At 33.2% G+C, this 20,875-nt stretch overlaps 2 protein-coding genes across 8 annotated transcripts in view; both read left to right on the top strand.

Annotated features, from left to right (window-relative positions):
* Nucleotides 1-1,042: 1,042 nt before the first annotated feature.
* LOC125682186 (uncharacterized) lies at nucleotides 1,043-10,407 on the top strand. Of its 7 annotated transcripts, none has more exons than XR_008800676.1 (6): nucleotides 1,049-1,203; nucleotides 1,623-1,669; nucleotides 1,884-2,024; nucleotides 7,137-7,277; nucleotides 7,662-9,517; nucleotides 9,727-10,407. XR_008800676.1 is itself a non-coding variant. In XM_048922610.2 (4 exons), exons 1-4 carry the CDS (start codon nucleotides 1,088-1,090, stop codon nucleotides 3,803-3,805), a joined length of 1,134 nt encoding a protein of 377 aa, XP_048778567.2. In that variant the 5' UTR covers nucleotides 1,043-1,087; the 3' UTR covers nucleotides 3,806-3,948. The 7 variants fall into 7 exon arrangements, 1 of the variants encoding a protein (XP_048778567.2); XR_008800674.1 differs by lacking the exon at nucleotides 7,137-7,277 and adding an exon at nucleotides 2,976-3,176; XR_008800675.1 differs by lacking the exon at nucleotides 7,137-7,277 and adding an exon at nucleotides 2,976-3,176 and having other exon boundaries at nucleotides 7,662-9,530.
* A 4,239-nt stretch (nucleotides 10,408-14,646) lies between these two features.
* Nucleotides 14,647-20,875, top strand: part of LOC130052360 (uncharacterized) — a 10,986-nt gene continuing 4,757 nt past the window's right edge. Inside the window, exon 1 of the mRNA XM_056157023.1 lies at nucleotides 14,647-15,178. Within this exon, the coding sequence (XP_056012998.1) occupies nucleotides 15,051-15,178 (128 nt within the window). The 5' untranslated portion in view covers nucleotides 14,647-15,050. The remainder of the gene's footprint in view (nucleotides 15,179-20,875) is intronic.

Below are 20,875 nucleotides of genomic sequence, written 5' to 3'. Positions count from 1 at the left end.
AACATTCCTAGTATGGACATTAATATTTGACCAAAAGTAACGATTGTCGTCATAAGGGGGGGGGGGGGTATTTTTCGCAAACAAGGATCGATTATAAAAGCACCTGAATAGTTTGTACGTTTCCCAAGCAAGATTCGGAGAAATGTGTGTCCAGATCTAGTTTCACACTACTATAGTAAATACCCTGGTAAATATCCACAAACGATCATCATCTTACACTTGCACTGAGTCATTGTTTACAGACGGTTGACTTTCTTTTGGTAAATGCCTAGAGATGCAAATTGCATGTGCATGTAGGAGCGATTTCGGTGACTATAAATTGTAGGCTATAGTATCAAAATTATTGTGGCGCATACTATACATATATATAATATATGCAATGTATATATATATGAAAAAGAGACTTGTAATCACTATGAAATAAATGAAAATTATCATTTGACAAGAATTCAATCAACAGATTTACACAAAACACATGACAGCAGTAGCAAATTACAACAAAATATGATGACATTTTCCCCGCGATACAACGTTGTGACGTACTTTTTTTTTATTATGACGTCGTATAGTGTGTCTGTACAGTATTGTGATTTTTCTCGGGAAGCTTAACTACGCTGCGTCCGGTTCTAAATTGATAATAAATTCGCAACCATCACGTGATCATCGTCCCGCATATCCTTAATTAATGAAACATAAATATACTGTGAACAAATCATAAATAAGGACATTCTTATCATTATTTTATGATGGCCAAAACTAGTGATTATTGTCAACCATATGTATTCAGACACCAGTGACTACGAATAGACTGGTATCAGTTTGGAAGAAAATTCAATTTGTTTTCAGATATGCATATTGTCACACTTGCTCGTTTATTAATGATCATTATGTAAAGAGTTTGACCGGTTCCAATGTACAAATTGTTTCCTGTGTTTGAAAACTGCGTCACAGCCAATGGAGTTTCCGTGTTTTCTAACATTCTATCAGGATACATGTATAACATACTTGATTATCATAGATAAAAATAAATGTTGTAAGGGAAATTGATCAAAGTGCTTCCAGTTAAAACTTAGAAAACATAGATGGAATGGATTCAATATTTCAAATGAGAATTTTTAATTCATGGAGAGGGCGAAACATAGGATTAGCCTTATTGGTTTTATCACTCAATGCAGAAACAACTAAAGGCTGTGTTAACGATAGGTACGTATAGAACAAGTGTATACCCAGATAAATATCGAACTTAAGGGATATATAGAATATTAATATTTCTAATGAGAATTTCAAATTACGGCAGAGGTGGAGACATACTATTAGGGTGTTTTTATAGTAGAGGCAAAAGCGGCAAATGTATCAACGTAACGGAAAAGCAAATGATCTATGTTATATTGGATGGGACATTGAATGACATTTTGTGAATGACATGAATTTATAGCATGGAGCTATTTCTATATGTATGTATTTACAAGTGTAATATTTTTTCTGGATATGTAATGAATTTATACCATTACGATAGCAATGTCTAAATTTCGTTCTTGGGAAACGTATTCAAAATGTCATTGTCTAGTTGTTCGTGATAGATTTATTGCAAGATAAAATTTCATTATAAAATATTTTTCCAGAGGCGAGTGCTGTACGAATTTTTACCATGACAATGGGAAATGCATTCGTAAGTCATTCTATAATTTACCAATAGCCTGATCGAAAGAGTATTATATACGTACAAACGCATATAATTAATTGATTCAGGAGTTTGGTCTAGCTTGGATTTTTTTTTCACATGAAACAAACCGTTGCATATAATAATGCGTTACGTACATTGTACCTAAGACAACATTAAGAACAACACTGAGAGTGTTATATTTATTATTGTTTGTATTTAGCCTGTCCTGCGGGTTCATATGGAGATAACTGTTTCATAACCTGTTCACCTCCGCGTTATGGGAAGAACTGTGGTCACCGGTGTACATGTAGTCCGGATGAGGAGTGCAATCCCTATAAAGGATGTGTCAGAATCGATACCGGTAAGAATACGAAGGTTTAAAAAAAACACTTCAGGTGAATGTACAAAGGGTGAAACAGACTAACCACTGGAAAGTTACAAAGAAGGAAACAGAAGAATGCCTGTGAGTGTACAAAGGATATGTTAGGATATCTACCGATAAGTGTACAAAGGATGTGTTAGGATATCTACCGGTAAATGTACAAAGTTTGTGTTAGGATATCTACCGGTAAATGTACAAAGGTTGTGTTAGGATATCTACCGGTAAGTGTACAAAGGTTATGTTATGATATCTATCGGTAAGTGTACAAAGGATGTGTTAGGATATCTACCGGTAAGTGTACAAAGTTTAGATATTAAAAAAATTGCTAGTAAGCGTGTAAACATAACAGCATAACAATGGTAGGTATGCTAAATATATATTAGAATAACAACTGATACAGGTAAGCATACAAAGGGAGAGTATCATGTTAACGAAAGGTAAACGATAAAAAGACTATCGATACAACTACAGGTAAGAGTTTATGAGAATGAATACGTAAGGGTATGTGTTCTAATGATGTGTCATGATAACTACCACAAAGCGTACAAACTGTGTATCAGAAGAATTGTCGGTAGGTGTATAAAAGGTATATCCGATTAACTACCGGTAAGTGTTCCAAGGGTGTGCTGAACGAACTACCAGTAAGTATGGAAAGTGGGTATAAGAATAACTGTAAGTTAGAAAAAAGGCGAAGATAACGAACCGTGATCAATCTCAGGATGAATCAGAATGAATACCGTTAAGTGTACAGAAAGGTGTATGTAGCATATATAAATTTTAAATGCATTTACTAAATGTTGATTTCATCTAAGTATCAACGAATCGGTGTATATGATGAATGATTGAATGGATTATACAAGGAGAACAATTCTAATTTCATACATTTATATAAAGCATGTAAAAATGATAACAATTCTAAATTCATAACAGTGTCCACTCCTTCTACAAGTATCAAAGCAGGAAACGGCATGAAGTCAATTCAAAATTCAATGAAAGTGGAAAGAAAATCAACGAGAAATCGTAACAATTCAAAAGTAGACAAAGCATATCCTGTTTCTATGGATATCATACCTATCTTGGCAGTGGTATCCAAGGAAACATATTATGTGACTCCTACGTCAGCTTCTGGAGGTAACTCACAAACTTTGCAGGTCATCATAATCACAGGATCTGTTTTATCTTTATTTTTGATCATAATAATAATTAACCAGATTCACGGAAAACTGAAAAAGCACATGAACATCATTTCTACAAGACAAATATCTGACCCCGTGGCTACAAATGAAGCAGAGGAAGAGGCATATGTAGAAATCAACGAGTCTGGCATGCTGGGAAATAGTTCAAGATACGAGAAATTTGAGTCACAACCTTCAATAAAACAACAAAAAACAAACGAAGATGATTCGAAAATTGAAATATGTGATGTCACAAAACCAATGCTTCCAAAATTAAGGAATCGAGTCATTGGAACAAAATCAGAAGAATCTAGTGTTAGACAAGAAGATGAGAGTTCGGAAGAGAGACGTTCAGATTATCTGGATGTTGTGACTGATAATCTTAATGAATCCCCGGATAATTCTTACCTGAAACCAGTAGGTATGTTAAACACGTGTTTAGACGTGATAGGTTCGCCACCAAAAGGGATGTCAGAAAGCGAAAGTCGAACCGGGTGTCAGACCTTTGATATGGAAAGTCCATCGATCTGTCAAAGCGAGCTAACCAGCCAAAGGGACACATATCTTGAAGTTGTCCATCAATAGAGACCGTTCATATTTTGTTTTTAATCTTATATAACACATACTTGTAAAAAAATTAATGTGAATCAGCATGTAATAAAACGGGTTAAACATAACTTTCAAGGATTAAAACAAGATCAATCTTGTGATTGTATTATCTGAAACTGTCACCTATTTGATTTACATTTTATATAACTTAGATTATAATAGCTTTCTTACAAATAGCGATTGATATTTGTAGTTCATAAATTGGTCTTTAAGTCTTCTTTCTACACAAACAATTTAGGTTTTGTAAATTCCAGGTCTAAAAGAGAATAAGAAAATCCCTAATCCGTCAAACAAAGTACTTACTTTCTCAAAACTTTTTATAAAAGTCAACTTTCCATATTCCCGTTTCTGCGTACAAATCGACTTTCAATGAATACATTTATCTCTTGGAATTTTGGGCAATCAGCAAAACGAAAAAGCCTCTTTTTCTCAACTTCAGCGCACACTGTTTCCTAAAGAAGATGGCAATTTGATCCACTTGAATACTTGCATCATTTTGACAGAGCTGGGTGCATGTCGAGTAACGTCACTGTTCACATGTGTTTGCTTTCGGGTTGACATTATTACTTCCGGTTGTTATAAAATAGCCGATAATTTTATATCAAAGTTATGAAGGTGGTATAAATTGAATCCGCGTTTATATGATGAAACAGAATTGTTAATTTGTATTTTGATTTAATTTGGATACAATGAAAAGATTTGATATGTGAGAAATGCACTGCAGAGATTTATTATTGTGTTATAATTTTTCTATCATTTATCGGCTACGTTTGCATTAGACTGAGGCGTGATAATTCTTCTTGCTCAATCAGAACGCCGGCTAGTTTGTCTGATTAATCGATAATCCAATCAGATAACGTAACGCACAAATCTGTCATTATCTGTTAAAATTCTTTCTTTTCTGTTACGCTACATCATGTTTTAGTATAAAAAGTTAAAACGCGCGTATTTTAGACACAGTCCTTTGATTAGATTTTGACTTGGTAGGTTTACGTTTTGTAAGGCACTTATTTATTTTTTTATTTTATTTTTATTTTGTCTATCCATTTATTTATTCAAGTTTATTATTTACATTTTTATTTCATAGGTGATCGTGAATGAACAATTATGCAATAATTATTGTTGCAGTTCTATCATGATCAAGAACTCATAAATTTCTATGAAATAGAGTTCTTTCCTTCATTATTCTAATCAAGTTCTTTATCTATTTATTTTATTTTCTTTCAATTTATTTTTATGAAAACAAATTAGCCATGCTATACGTTTGTACTCTTTCTCTCTTTTTGGCCGAAATATGATCAATTCATCGAAAGGCCTGTTTTTACTTCATTCAATATTAAGATCTTTTAGATAATAATTTACATTGAAATATTGTTTTTGTATAGAATTGAGTACTTTCATAATTTTCGTAGACATTATGGTATTATCAACAAGCTATAACGGTTAAAACAGAACAACTTGGCGTTAAGTTTACAAGTCGGAAGTTACAAATAACTAAGACTTGCTTCATATAATTTAATTTTATTATAAATGGGTTGTGACGGGTTTCAGAAGTCTGTTTTGGATTAATAGCGCCTGAGTACTTTAGTTCTAATTTTTAATCGACTGTCTAGATAGGTTTAACTTAGAATATTTTTGTACGTTATGATCGTAGTATGGATGTGATGGTATGAATGTATGTTGATAATCTATTTGCATTTTTTGGTTATACTTTCATGAATTGTTTAATATTTATTATTTCCTGTCTTGAATTGGATATATCAGCGGATGATTTAGATAATCGGAGAAGAGAAGGAAAAATAATCTTTTAACGCCTCCTCGATATCGATACCGTTACAGTGTATCTTTGTATGCCCTCTGGGCCCAAAATTGGAAATGAATTACTTACTTAGTCGTATATGAAAGGTGAAGATAACGAACAGTGATCAATCTCATAACTCCTATAAGCAATACAAAATAGAGTTGGGCAAACATGGACCCCTGGATATACCAGAGGTGGGATCAAGTGTCTAGAAGGCCTAAGCACCCCCTGTCGACCGACCACACCCGCCGTGAGCCCTATATCTTGATCAAATGATCAATACGTAAAATGGTTGACTGAATATATTGCATAATTTGTTTCCTGTTTATTAAAAACGTGAATCTTCCGCATTCACTAACGTTCCATCAGGATATAACACACTTAACTATTATTGAAAAATAAATATTTGAAGGGAAATAAATCATAGGGTTTCCATTCTATGTTTCCAAAGCGTAGATCGAATGGAATTGATATTTCAAATGAAAATTTTTAATTCACAAGGATGTCGAGATATCATAGGATTAGCCTTATTGGCTTTAACACTCAATGCGGAAACAACAAATAAAGGCAACTGTATGAACGATCGGTAGGTCAAACAAGGGTATGTACGTAGACAAATAGCCAACTGTTAAAATGGACACGATATTAATATTTCTATATGTACTCTTTATTACATATTTTGATATTTTTTCCTATAGATTCTATTTAGAGTGCCTGAGCTTTTATTGAGCTATGATTGTCGGTAATGCGGACGCTCAGGGGCTATTTGACTTAAATGTGACATTTGCCTACATAACACGATTATTGTGATATCAGATTTCAAGACCCTATATTGAGAATAGACTTAAGTCTATATTTCGATTCCAATTAATTTTTGAAATAATTTTCATAAGCAAAAAACATTTTCAAAATATGTTTGTATTTGATTTGTATAAATAAACCAGCATTTTTTTTTTAAAATCTGTGGTAATGAAATCTTAAATTATAAGTAAGCAACATTTTGATTAAAGCCTATTCTCAGTTTATGGTCTTGTGAGTGAAATCAATCTAGTGAAAAGGTAGATCTACTTGTATATCAATACATTTGGAATTTTAATCATAGGTTAATTTTTTCTCAATATTTACTGAATTTACAACAGTACACAATTTAATCCTTTGTAAAAGTACAAATGTATTGAAAATATCATAATATAGATATTCCTGTTAGATTTATTGGAAGATAGAATCTAAATACAAATTTTTTCCCAAAGGCGAGTGCTGCATTTTTACCATAACAATGGTGGTTACCCTCGTAAGTTACTCTCTAATTCTGCTTCAATCTGATGGAAATCCATATTTAAAAATTGAAAAACGAAATCAAAACATAAATGATTGATTTCGATTGATTATGTTCTAGCTTGTATTTTTTCTCATAGTACAAGCCCTTGTATATCTTATTATATTATTCAGGTTGCTTCTATAACAACATTAAAAGTTTTATCATCTTACTTTCAATTTTTTCTGTAGCCTGTCCTACAGGTTCCTATGGAGATAACTGTTCCACTACTTGTCCATACCCGTCGTATGGGGAGAACTGTGGTTTCCAGTGTAAATGTAGTGCGGATGAAGTGTGTAGTCCCCATATAGGGTGTGTCAAAACAAGTACTGGTAAGCATACAAATGGTTAGCAAAACATTTACCGGTAAGAGTAGAATGGGGGAATGAGAATAACTACATTGAATTGTAAACGGAAGGAATAAAGAATAACATCTGGTAACTGTATTAGCATAACTACCTGTATATATCTTTCAATTAGAAAATGTATTTTTCACTAAAGAGTTTCCTCTTTCTAAAATTCGTCTAGCGATATTTCTCTAATGATTAAAAACTTCTAAACATGCATTCATTATTGTAAAGATAGTTTCTTCGCCTTCCCGGGGTATATTTTTACGTGATGTATCTTATTTGATCAAAATATCTTTAACTATTAGAGATACTGGTACGTTCTCCATTGATAATAAAATGTACATGTATATTTATTTTCTATTACAGCATCCACTTTTTCTACAAAAACCAAAGCCGGAAACTACATGACGTCCACTCAAAACTCCATAAACCCGGAAATTGATGCTGCAATAAATAACACCTCTTGTATGTCCAAATAATTATGAAAAGCCGAAATTTTATTCAACTTCCTTCATGTATTACGCTTTCATATTTCAGTGAAAAGTACAAAAGTTTAAACGCATACAAAAGGATCATTCTTGGATATCTTTTGTTTTCAATGTTGTCTTCCCATAATGTTTCATAGTAACAAAATGTGAACTTAGTATTCTATTTTACTAGTGATTTTCTTCCTTTTTTCAAAATAGCATCTTTTGCATTGACTAACAAATCATCCACTTCTATTTCCCTTTACTTCTCTTCTGTCATTTCAACACCTTTCTATGTGATGAAGTAGTTTTAATGTACAGAAAAGTCGTTTTAAAGGTGACAATGTATAAACCTGACAATATAGGAAGGTTATTGAAAGTTCGCATATGTAAAAATAATATATGTAGCTATTCTCAAACTTAATTTAGAAACTATTTTCAATGGAGAAAAATATCACATGAACATATCCAGTTATTCAATGGCAGCTTTTGAATTCTATAAATCCATCAAATAAAGTACATGTACACGGGAAAAGGTAAGTAAATCAAACAAGTATTTATAATATTTCCGTTTATCTACCCGTCTCACTTAGTATTTGTAGCTGATAAATCCTATTCCCTAGAAATAAAAAAGATGTCAACTTTAACTATTATGACATGAAATCCCCGGTAATAATTACACTAGAGGTGAACTAGTGCTTGAAATGAAAAAGTGTCTTTGGTGGACATTATACCGATAAATCACCATTCATTTAAAATATAAATTCTGCCTTTTCATATTATGTTGTGTCTATTTTACGATATTAAAATTGAATGCTAGGGCGTTCCATTTATTTATTCTGATTATCCTCACAAAGCATCCATGATAAAAACTTCGTGTAATTTCGGATAAATCTCTTTTTATCTTAATATTGATGTTTTCAAGATGAAAAAGACGTACATAATATCCGATTTTCAATGTCCAAGACATTGTTCACCACCATTTTCTCACTACTTTTAAATCTGACGGTCAATCTGGAGTTCACGCGTGGGTTGAAATTGGTTTTAAAAACCAAACATACAGGTTTATCACAACACTTACAGCAAACCCCAAAGTGGCATATCTAAAGTTGAAATGGAATGAAAGGTGAGTTAGGTGTCTTTATTATATATCGAATCAAACATATTTCATTTATTTGCTGCGGTGTACCATCTCACTGCTTATTACTTCTTTATGCTAAATACATGTAGATGATATTTGGTGCAAGGAATTATAAGTAGTATTTTTGAAACTGAGATGTCTTATTTTTTTTTATATTAAATATTGTAATATTTCCCTCAGATTTTTCGCTATGGAATCAATGTTACATTCTGTCATTCTTAAATTAGGGAGAACGTACAGAAAGGATTATTGTTTTCTACTTTCATGAATTATTGATAAAAAAATTCAGTTGCTGATATATCAAGAATTTCATAATATTTTTATAGATATTCAACAATTCAAATCTATTGTCTAAAATTCGAATTATTGGTGTCCAGAATTCACCTCGTCTTTTCATATCAGTAAAAAGATAGGAATTTAAGGAGGGATTTGGCTTCACTAACGGGAGCTTTAGCTACAACTCCAGATGATCCAGCCCTACAACCACCAACATGTGATGCGAATTTCCATAATCCAGAAGCTCAATATTTGCTGTGTTTCACGTAGTTGAAATGAAGTGTCCTCTCAATCACATGCAGCACATTCAACAATAGATGATGCAATACAGTCTAAAGGTATTTTATCTTGGTAAATACACGTATATAATACTTTGTATACTGGATATATAAATAATTATTATATGTACATTGTATCGATAAAATATTAATGGTGCTTTTTGTAATCCATGTGCTTGTTGGTTTACTTTTTGTCCAGTTTATTCGTTAATGCTGTTTTGTTATTCAATATGTAGATCTAAAAATTTCTTGTTGCTTTTACATTGCAGAGCCTTGAGTCAACCCATCCCTGCTATCACTATGCCCAAGGATATTTCCATTTATACAACAATAACGGTTGTGATTTGATTATTTCGACTAAAGTAGGCTGTCAAATTGTTCGGATCATGAAGGACTCCGAGTTGACAAAAAAAAACCCCACATTGCACAGCCGATACGATTTTTTCAACGCTTTTATTCCTGAAATAATTCAAGGGAACATACAAGCAGAGCTGCCGTATACGGTGCAAATTATTTTACATCCACATAGCCAGCTTGTCAAATATGCCAAGTAGCCATTTTAATCCCTAAGTGAAGAGGGTGTACCGATAGAGTAGAGTAACTTGCCCCGGGATACAAATGATACCACAGAATTTAGCTACTGACCGGAGGTTTTTCAGCACTGTATACTGTATCATTTATATGTGAACATGTTATAAAACTTATAAGCAAATGATTTTCCTAGGTGAAAATGAGACATGAGATAAAATATTTTATCATCTGAAATGATGAAATAACAATTTAATCAAGTTGTTTCTTTCAAAAGGGTGCTTGCAATGTTACAAGAGAGCTACAAAGTTGGAAAATATTTGTTGATATAGGTGTGTATATTGCTGGAATGTGACGGAGAATTTTATGGTTCTTGATACCCTCATTTGCTTTTTCAACATGACTACGGACTCTCGCTATCTTGGGGGTAAAGTGATCACATGTTGATAAAAACAGTTATATTCAAAGATCTTGTGGCAACTGATCATGAATAGTAAAACCTTTGTCGGTTAGAATAAGATTCCTGCCTTAAAATTTTTAAACACTTGACTAAAGCTTCGAGGCGGAACCTGGATATATATATATATATACAAATACAAAATTTAAATCGAGGTAAGCTACTGACAAACAAGTTGATGGTACAGGGATTTCAACAGTCTCGATTGAAGTCAGCATTTCGCAAATTCTAGATCTAGTTCGTCAATACAACCTCGCATTGGGTCAAATGCTGTCTGACGTGTTTCATACCGATTGTTAAGCCGTTCTTGGCACACTGATTAGACTGCGGATAACTCCGTTTACCTCATGGGGCTCACGGCGGGTGTGACCGGTCAACAGGGGATGCTTACTTCTCCTAGGCACCTGATCCCACCTCTGGTGTGTCCAAGGGTCCGTGTTTGCCCAATTATCTATTTTGTATTGCTTGTAGGGGTTATGAGATTGATCACTGTTCGTTATCTTCACCTTGCATATAGGTAAAATATCCAAACAAGAGCTTTTCTATCTTAGTTTAAGTGTGATGATTAATTTAACACTATAAGATGAATAACAACTTTCATGTTCGACGTTATCTTTTGAATATCATCACTTGATCTTTAAAATCGTAAAAAAAAACAACACATCAGTAAATGCATTCATTGACATTATTGTTCAAAGATGAGAAAATTTTTTGAGTAAAACTTTAAGTAGACAACGATGCCTCTATGTATTGATTCAAATGTCTATTATGAATGAAATGAAGTTAATAAGGTTAACATGTCTAAATAGATTTTTTAGTATCCAGCGTAACTTCCGTGGATACGAATGACCGACTCTGAGCATCTTCTTAAACCTTTTATCAGACGTTGAATTTCATGTTGTTACGACTCCTGAAACATTGACTGAACCATTTCATTTAATGTTTGAATTTTCCGTGTCGTTTGACGAACTCGGCGATTGATGGAAAAGTGAAGATAATAAACAGTGATTAATCTCATAATTCCTATAAAGAATACCAAATTATAAGAAGGATAAACATGGATCCCTGGACACACCAGAAATGACATTAGGTGCCTAGGAGGATTATGCATCCACTGTTGACAGGTCACATGCAATGTATCTCTGTAAGGGTATTGGGGTAGTTTTGGAATCCAATATCAATAAGGTAATTCATAGTCATTCGTTCCATGGACTGGAATATGAGATGTGTTTTAAACAAAAACTGTAAGTTGGATTACCAAATGTGGAATTAAAGTCAAGTTCGTTTAAAATACAGTTGTACTGATGGGCCTTACAAACAAAAGCAATGTTGTTAAAAGAATTTTCAGCTTCAATATCTAAGTCTTTCATCACCTCTGGTTTATCAAATACAGAAGAATAGGTAATACACACTTTTGTTTTAAAGTGTCTAATACAAGACTGAAATTGCTCTTATAGTGTGTATCCGTTCTGACAAAATGTCAAGTTCTTCGTATTTAGCCCATCATCTGGCATAATCGTCGACAGAATTCATAATAGAGATGAAGCTTTGTCGTCAATTGAACGATCGGAGCTCTCTGAATTTTGGATCTTTTAAGATAATTGACTTGAGGTCGTCATTTTCAACTATATCAACAGTAAATATATGTCCAGGTGAACTAAAGTTCAAAGATGTAGGTGAAATTTGTATAACATAGTCTATATCTTGACACTATAAAGATTGTAATTAAAAAGATCGCATACAATTGTGAATTTATATTTGTAGGAAGTACAAGTTGTAAACTTGAACTAGAAGTATGACGGAATGAACTTTTTATAACGATGTTGTTTATGTTGACAGCATTTACTTCTTTGTTAGTAAATTTAAGTTTAAGGACTAGAAGGGGTGATTTGGAAGGATCATCATCCGTAACCCGCACTGTTTTAATGAACCTATGATGGATACAAAATAACTCATATCATACTGGTAAGCATACATATCACGAATGAAATTTTCAAAAAAAAAGCTAAATGCACCATCTCCTCATTTTCTTTGATGTCATCAATGGATATTGGTTTCTGTTTTACACACTCTAAATCCTTTTTGTGTTCGATTGAGATCTCAAAAACTAGTCATTAAATAGGCCCAATACTAAGTCAACGTTGATTTAGTAAGCGTCCACACAATTGTGCATCTATATATTCTTGTATCAACACCCTCATTTCTCTTGATTGTCTGATATTTGGATCAAGAAAATTCCAAATTTTCAATTCAAAGAAGATACACAACTTAATGCCAAGCAAATGTTTGATTTCCCATATTGTCATTTTCCTACATTATAATAACACAGGATTTATAGATATATTCAACATATACCAAATTCAATATTGTGTGTGTATGTGTCTGTGTGTGTGCGCGCGCTGTATTCTTGGCTATCACAGGCTCTTTAAACCACCCCTGGCTATGGATGAGGAAAGGCAAAGATAACGAACAGTGATCAATCTCATTACTCCTATAACCAATACAAAATAGAGAGTTGAGCAAACACGGACGCCTGGATATACCAGACGAGAGATTAGATGCCTAGGAGGAGTAAGTATCCCCTATTGACCGGTCACACCCGCTGCGAGTCCTGTATCTTGATCAGGTAAACAAAGTTATATGTAGTCACGTGACTTTAGAATCGACATGGCATCAACAGCTCTAAGGCCTCTATGTACTGTAAAGTATGAAGGGCAAGTTTTGAAGACTTGCGTACTAAGGCTAACAGTCCCTATAGTCCATTATCACCCGCATATTATGTTTATGTCTCTAAGCTGATTCGATATGCAAAACGTTCTTCTACATATGATCAGTTTTAGATCGAAGTAATCTACTGACAAACAAGTTAATGTTACAGAGGTTTCAACAGTCTCGATTAAAATCAGTATTTCTGAAATTCTATGGTCGCTATAACGATCTAGTTTGCCAATACATCATATGAAATTGGTCACTGTTCTTTATCTTCGCCTTTCATCATTGGGTCAAATGTTGTCTGATATGTTTCGTACCAATTATTAGGCTGTTCTTTTACACACTGAATTAGACTACGGATTACTCTGTTACCTGATCAAGATACAGGGCTCATGGTGGGTGTGACCAGTCGATAGAGGATCCTTACTCCTCCTAGGCACCTGGTCTCATCTCTGGTATGTCCAGGGGTCCGTGTTCCCTCATCTCTTAATTTTTGCATTCCTTAAAGGAGTTAGGAGTTATGAGATTGATCGGTGTTCGTTATTTTCACCCTTTCTTCACTCTTCTACTATGAAAAAAATGAAGTTTATAGAAATGTATCATTGACAACGATGGTGAAGATTTATGGTACAGACTTCCCACTAGGGGTCTGTTACACTAGGTTTGCTGCGATGAGGCGACGATGGTGGTCGTTGTCATGCAAAGTCGAAGATTATTTTATGTTCCTTAGTTAATATGACTTGCCAAGTAGCCTTTGCTTTGTTACTTGATAAAGGCAGTGAAAACAGGACAGTGATGTGAATTTAAAAAAAAATGTCATTTAGTTTGAAAATGAGGAAGGTATATAACAGAATACCTGGTGGGGGTCAGAATGAGTCGAAAACAAAAATACAAGGACATATGTATTACATATTATAAGATAAAACTTATACGGTACCAATTTTGATGCACCATATGCGCATTTCGACAAATAATGTCTCTTCAGTGATGCTCAATCGAAACTTTTGAAATCCGAAATACCAGTAAACGTGTAGGGCCTAAGAGCTATTTTAGGGGGAAACAGTGTGCCAAAAAAGTGGAGTCAAATTCGTCAAAGGATAAGAGATATGCGTGAGGGAGATAATCCTTAATTTTGAAATGAATTTCTAAATTTTATCACAGCGATTAAATATACATCCGTATTTTCAAGCTAGTAACGAAGTACTTAGGTATGATTATGCAATCTCACCCCCTATAACACATAATGAAATATAGAAAGAGCTGCCTGGAATAATTACCTATTCCTCATTTAGTCCTAGAATTGAAAGCGATAGTGAAGTAAAACATGAAGATCGTTAAATCAAGAAAAATACATTGTATTTTCGCAAATCATGTGATCAAAAATGTTTTACCCTTATCTCGTTTGAGGAAGAAAACCTGCAGTTTATAGAGTTGATGTACATCTATTTATAGATTTTGATACTGTCATATTTCATACAATAACGACTATGATAGTGATACTGATATCAGGAGTGATAAGTTTTACTTAGAAACGTCTGAAAAATATAAGAGATCTCTGTAACAATAACATGCCAGAAAAATCCGTCAGCTCCAAATAGATTTGTTCATACTTTGAAGGGGAAAAACTTGTTCATTCTTCGAAAGTGAAATTGATCAGGTTGCGAAAAAGGACTTGTTCGAACAATAGAAAAGCTGTAAATTAATTATCTGAATCCGTCGATGAAACAAAGGTGACTTCCGTCAAACAGATGAGAGACTCTGAAGTAATTTAGAGGAACACAAAGAAATCAAGAAAGTGTGTGAATACGCCAATCTACAAAATCGTGAAATCTGTGTCAATTTGGATGAAGTAGAGTTTGGAGTCATTATCCGAGCAGTCCAGGGACAGAGCATAAAATGATGAGGGATATTTTGCCTTTATTCAATACATCATTGTTTAAATACGCCCAACACATTGTTGTGTTTGCTATCATCACAAGTCTGCATGTAAATATCATCAGTGGGTGTGTGAAGCACGGAAAACGGTAAGCATAAAAGCCTGCACTTCACAATATTTGAGATTTAGTAAGCAAAAGTCTTGATGCGTTGTAAATTTTAGAAATAAGCTCAGGAGAATAAATCGAATTTTATAGGCCTACATCAAAACTACCTACCGCCATAACTCTTCACTTTGACAAAATCATCAAATCAAAACCATTTGGTATTTCATTATGTTCAAAACTTTTTAAAACTGAAAGAAAAATGTATAAAGTATAAGAAAATTCATTTATCAAAGCGAAGAAATCTTATTTTTATTAGTTGAAATTACCTTTGCTGTTCAAATTTTCTAATTCGTATTGTCGCATGGTCATGCTTTTTAAGATGAAAGCAAACAGAAAGAACTGGGTACGGTAAGCAGAGCACATCGGTCTTATCCGCAAGTAAAATGAAAAATTATGTTATCTTATATCTTAAATGTCCAAATAATTTGTTCAAGACCAAGTGTGTATGAAACTGATTTTGTTTTTGAAAATGCACGTGCGTCTTATAAATCTATAGAATCCAAAACTGGAGTGATTCTCCGGATTTTCAAAGAATTTATGTTTTTCTATAAGGCTACATAAATGTATATATACAAAATGTTCTTGAATAAAACGCGAAGATAACGAGCAGTGATCAATCTCATAACTCCTATAAGCAATACAAAATAGATAATTGGGCAAACACGGACCCCTGGACACACCAGGGGTGGGATCAGGTGCCTAGGAGGAGTAAGCATCCCCTGTCGACCTGTCACATCCGCCGTGAGCCCTACATCCTGATCAGGTAAACGGAGTTGAATGCATTATTTCTTAACATGAATTTGAAATAAAACACAAAAAATCTATACAAAGATGTGGCCAAGTTCATTTCAAATGATTTTTTAATATCAAAAGTCAAGTATATATATATATATATATATATATATATATATATATATATATATATATAAAAGTTTAAGGAAAATTAGTACTGTCAAATGAGGTAAAAATAGCACAGGCATGTGAAACAGTTACTAAGTAGACGTAAATGAAAAATATCTCATTTGTGATTAATGATGTAATTCCTTATTTCATGACTGTATGAATGATGCAAGCAGGAAATGTTTCATGACAAATAACATGCTTATATAAATCACGGTAGCCATTTCAATATCATTCAATAGACAACATCTTTGCTTTTGCTGTACTTATTTATCAGTCACGATGTAATGAATGTTGGTGTAACGTACGTAAACAAATGACGTTATAAAGTATTTAAACACTTGTTTTAACGCACGACGGTCGTTCTCCGCACAAAGTTTTTCACGATTATAATTCATATATCTAATTTATATGATTATAGATCTTATATGCTTCTGACAAATGACCAGACTCTCTTATAAACCTAGACTCTTTTTAGCAAATAATAACAATAATCATAAATCAGCCATTTTAGATGGTGCACCTCTCCCTTTCAAAATACTCTACTGTTACGACCGTCGTATATGTATAGTTCCGTCCTAAAAACAATAGAATATTTCTAACATTATTGCCCACATTTCAATAATCCTGATTTTAGGCATCGGCTAAAAGAGTTATATTTAGTGAATTCAAACCCTTCCCGTGATTCCACACACATATCATACTTATACATTGTACAAAAAATTATCTTTATTTAGATTGCGTTGAATATAGCTTTAGAAAATACTTTAAAATGGTCCAAAGTGTTTTCCTTGTTAACTTGACAAACCTATCTGCATCGTATTAAAGTACAACATGTGGACATTTTGGGAATACGAGGAAGAAGATATGTTTACATAGAAAACAAAACGAAATCTCCTTTAAGATCAGGAACCGTGGCGTATACTAACGAAAACTAAGAGCCTCCAAGAAAACAAACTAGATATACCAACAACTACAGAAGTCATATATTGCTGTATGTATAAAATACCTGGCCCAATTCCAATTAGAAATGGAAATACTCTAACCAATTTAATTGAAAAGGTAGAGATATTTATGTAAACTATTAAATCCTTGCACCAAAGAAACATTTTCACGTAATCTTGTTTGTCACCTTTCCAAGACGTTGTCAATAAACGTCGATGTAACGACGTTATATGCGATATTTTTCCATATTTTGCGAGAAACAATGCTATGTTTAACTTACTTTAAAAAGAAAACTATTTGAGATATAACGATTGTATTAAATGTTCTGACGGCGGCAGGTTGTGGACACCTCACACATTCCATTTGATGAATTTGTCGATTCGGATTTGAAAAATGTAATCAGATAAGAATTTGTAAAATATTCCAAAAGTCTCAAATATTGCCCACGGTGGACTTCCAATATGCTATCTGCAACTTATTTATGTTGACATGCATCTTAATTATGTTGACATGTGAGATAATTATACAGACAAGCAACATATTTATGTCGACATACAATGTATCTATGTTAGTATGCAACTTCTAAAGTTATGTTAACAGACGAGATATATCCAAGTACTTCTTCCTGGGACAGAGCTTAATGCATGAACTATATGAACTGTGTGTCCCAGAACTGAATCTGTAAATAAAAAATACATAATAATAGGGTCATACTTCATTATTCAATATAAAACCACCCCAAACCATAAATTTACGGGCGAAATTCCGCAGCAAAGGTAGTAGTATTTTCCATTTGCCTTGCACCTTTTAAACTTGAGTCATTCAGTGCTGAACACCTATAATGAAGTTCAAATATGGTTGACCCGTTTGAACTCGGAGGATAATAGGTGGTGAAAACGGACGATCAACATTCATTCAGATATTGTGAGGGTGACCACAAGTAGCTATATTTTAGAAGGTAACCCTAACATGGACTTCAACGGATGAAGGATGCGTAAAATCCAACGTAATGAAGGAAAATTGCGTGGAGAAAATGGTGTAGGGCTAATTTTCGGAAGTTGGACTTATTTTTTCAAAGTTTCTGTGAAATCAGGTGAACGATTTATGTATTACAAAACAGAACAAAGTTCTGGATTTCGACTGGGAAAACTTCATACATTATCATCACGATTAATACCGAAGTTGTAAGAGGTTGAAGCGAGCACCCGAGAAGTTAACGGCAGTTTGTTAGTTCCCTTTCCTCCTATTATACTAAATAACACAAGTTTGCTCAGATTGTGTCAAAACCCTGTGGGTGCGAGAAAGAAGCAGATGAACTAAGCAAAAACAAGGAGTCTCCAAACGACTTAGTTATGATTTAAAACTTATCGTGAATTTACTGTGAACAAAGTAACAGTTCTTGTCCTTTTCTTTCAAATGTCCAAAAATAGAATAGCCAGGAAATTATGTACAGTACTTCATTATCAGCTAATGTTGTTCACATTGTTCTGACTCAGGGATCTGATATTTTGCAATTTACGGTAGATGAAAGAGAAATGTTTTCTAGTTTTTTCTTCTACGTGTACTAGGGAATGTTAACTTTTCTACTGGTACTTCTGCATAACAATCATTATTTTTGTATCATAGATCAATGTCATTGGTCACATCGATGCTGAATCTTTTCTCTATTTTTTCTTTTCTTCAAGGCATAAAGTGCAGTTCATAATGTCTATGTTCCTGCTCATCTTTCTCCATATCATACTGTACATTAAGGGGAAAGGAGTAATTTGGAGTACTTTTTGTCCTTTACTATTAAATGTCCAACAATCGTCATAAGCAGTAGGTATTCGGAGAGCGGCGACTGCGATCAAATCCACCATATATGTACATGTAAATTATTCTACCTCATATGATAATAATACACAACTTAAATTTAGAGAAAAGTAGATTTTTGGTTTTGTTTCAAGGTATGGCAACATGAAAATAACTTTATTTCATAGAAAAAGAAAGAATAAAAATATTCAGGGTCAGATATAGATATCGACTCTGCTAATTGTCAATTCGTATCATGGCATGTCAAATGTTGAATTTTCATTTTATATTTTCCATTTGTATTGCATGATTTTTCATTTCTATTGTAAAAATATACATTTTGTATTGTATATTTTCTATTTGAATTATATAATTTTTTCGTTTTATTGTATTTTTCCCATTTGTATTTTATATTTTCATTTTAGTTTTATAATTTTCTTTTGCATTGATTGATTTTCATTTGTCCTGTATAATTGTTTATTTGAATTGTATAGTATTTTTCATTTGTGTATATTGTATCTGAGGGATTGTTTATTTTGGCTTGTTACAATGAATCTCATTGGTGTAAACTATGGTTCAATTCTCAAACCATAGGCAATATATTTTTCATAACTACTGTTTACTTACATATAGATTCTAACTCTGTCACTCATCAACCTCGTGTTTAAACTAGTCATGTAGAGAAAAGAGGGACATTTTATGTTGAGGTTGAGCATTCAGAACATCTCGATAGTTTTCAATATGATAGAGACTAAAACTTGACCAATACAATTCTTCATAACTAATCAAAATAAACAGTTCCTCGAATACAATACTAATGAAAAATATACAATACAAATGGAAAATGGAAATAAAAATACAGAATACAAATACAATACTATACAAGATCAAGTATTGCAACATTTGGAATGTCGAATATATGCATAATGTTTGACTGGTTCAATTGCATAATTTGTTTCTAGTGTGCGAAAACGTGCATCCAATTAATGAATATTCCGTGTTCTCTAATATTCCATCAGGATATAGCACACCTGACTATTATTGAACAATAAATGTTTGAAGGAAAAGGGGTCAAAGAGATTCCAATGTAAGTTTAGAAAGCATAGACGGAATGGATTTAATATTTCCAATGAGAATTTTTAATTCTTGGGGAGGTGGAAACATAGGATTGGCCTTATTGGTTTTATCACGCAATGCAGAAACAACAAGTAAAGGCAACTGTGTTAACGATCGGTACGTAGAAGAAGGGTATGTATGTAGACAAATATCAAACTGTTAAAATGGACACGATATTAATATTTCTTAATGTACTCTTATTACAGATTGTATTTTAACCGAACTTGACATTAATTCCATTTTTGGTAATGTTATATATAATCTAACTGCCCTTTCAAAAGATGAAATTCTTCAAGACCATGCTTCAGTTTTAGACACATTCAATATGCCAGTCAATGGGTCGGATTAATACGAGTTACCGTACTTATACTGGATTTCTAAACATTAAAAACACTTTCAAACAAAGATATATTGCTGGATAGAGTAAGTGCTCTACCAAGCCCCTATATTTGCTCCTCACGAAAATATTAATAGCTTTGAAGGAGAAACTTAAAACGTACTGTGCAACTACATATGCCAGAATTGGTGTACATCAAATGTGGACATTAAAATATTCTAAACAACTTTCAGGCAATTTGAAATCGCAAAACTTTTCTCAAATCAACAACATCAAAACCTATGACTTTTCAACACTTTACACGACCATTCCTCATGATGAATTAAGACTAGACTTTTTGACATCATAGTCAGTTGCTTCTTAAAAAAAAATGGAAAACGGAAATATTCATATACATGTCTAGTGATCACTCATCCAAAAAAATTACTTTGTTAAACATCACTCTGATTCCACCCACAAGTACTCTAAAGTTGAAATAAATAATATGATGGAGTTCCTCATTGCCAATATCTTCGTGATGTTTGGTGATCAGGTCTTCCAACAGTCTGTTGGAATTCTCATGGGCACAAGTTATGCTACTTTGTTAGCTG

This window comes from Ostrea edulis, chromosome 2 (assembly GCF_947568905.1).
Source record: "Ostrea edulis chromosome 2, xbOstEdul1.1, whole genome shotgun sequence".
Classification (NCBI taxonomy): Eukaryota; Metazoa; Mollusca; class Bivalvia; order Ostreida; family Ostreidae; genus Ostrea; species Ostrea edulis.
Note: the sequence above shows the minus strand (reverse complement) of the source record. Positions and strands in the feature narration are given on the sequence as shown.

Coding starts and splice junctions, on each gene's coding strand:
- LOC125682186 (XM_048922610.2), top strand. CDS start 1,088: ATGGATTCAATATTTCAAATGAGAATTTTTAATTCATGGAGAGGGCGA. Junction 1,204..1,622: donor AAAGGCTGTGTTAACGATAG/GTACGTATAGAA, acceptor ATATTTTTCCAG/AGGCGAGTGCTGTACGAATT. Junction 1,670..1,883: donor TGACAATGGGAAATGCATTC/GTAAGTCATTCT, acceptor GTTTGTATTTAG/CCTGTCCTGCGGGTTCATAT.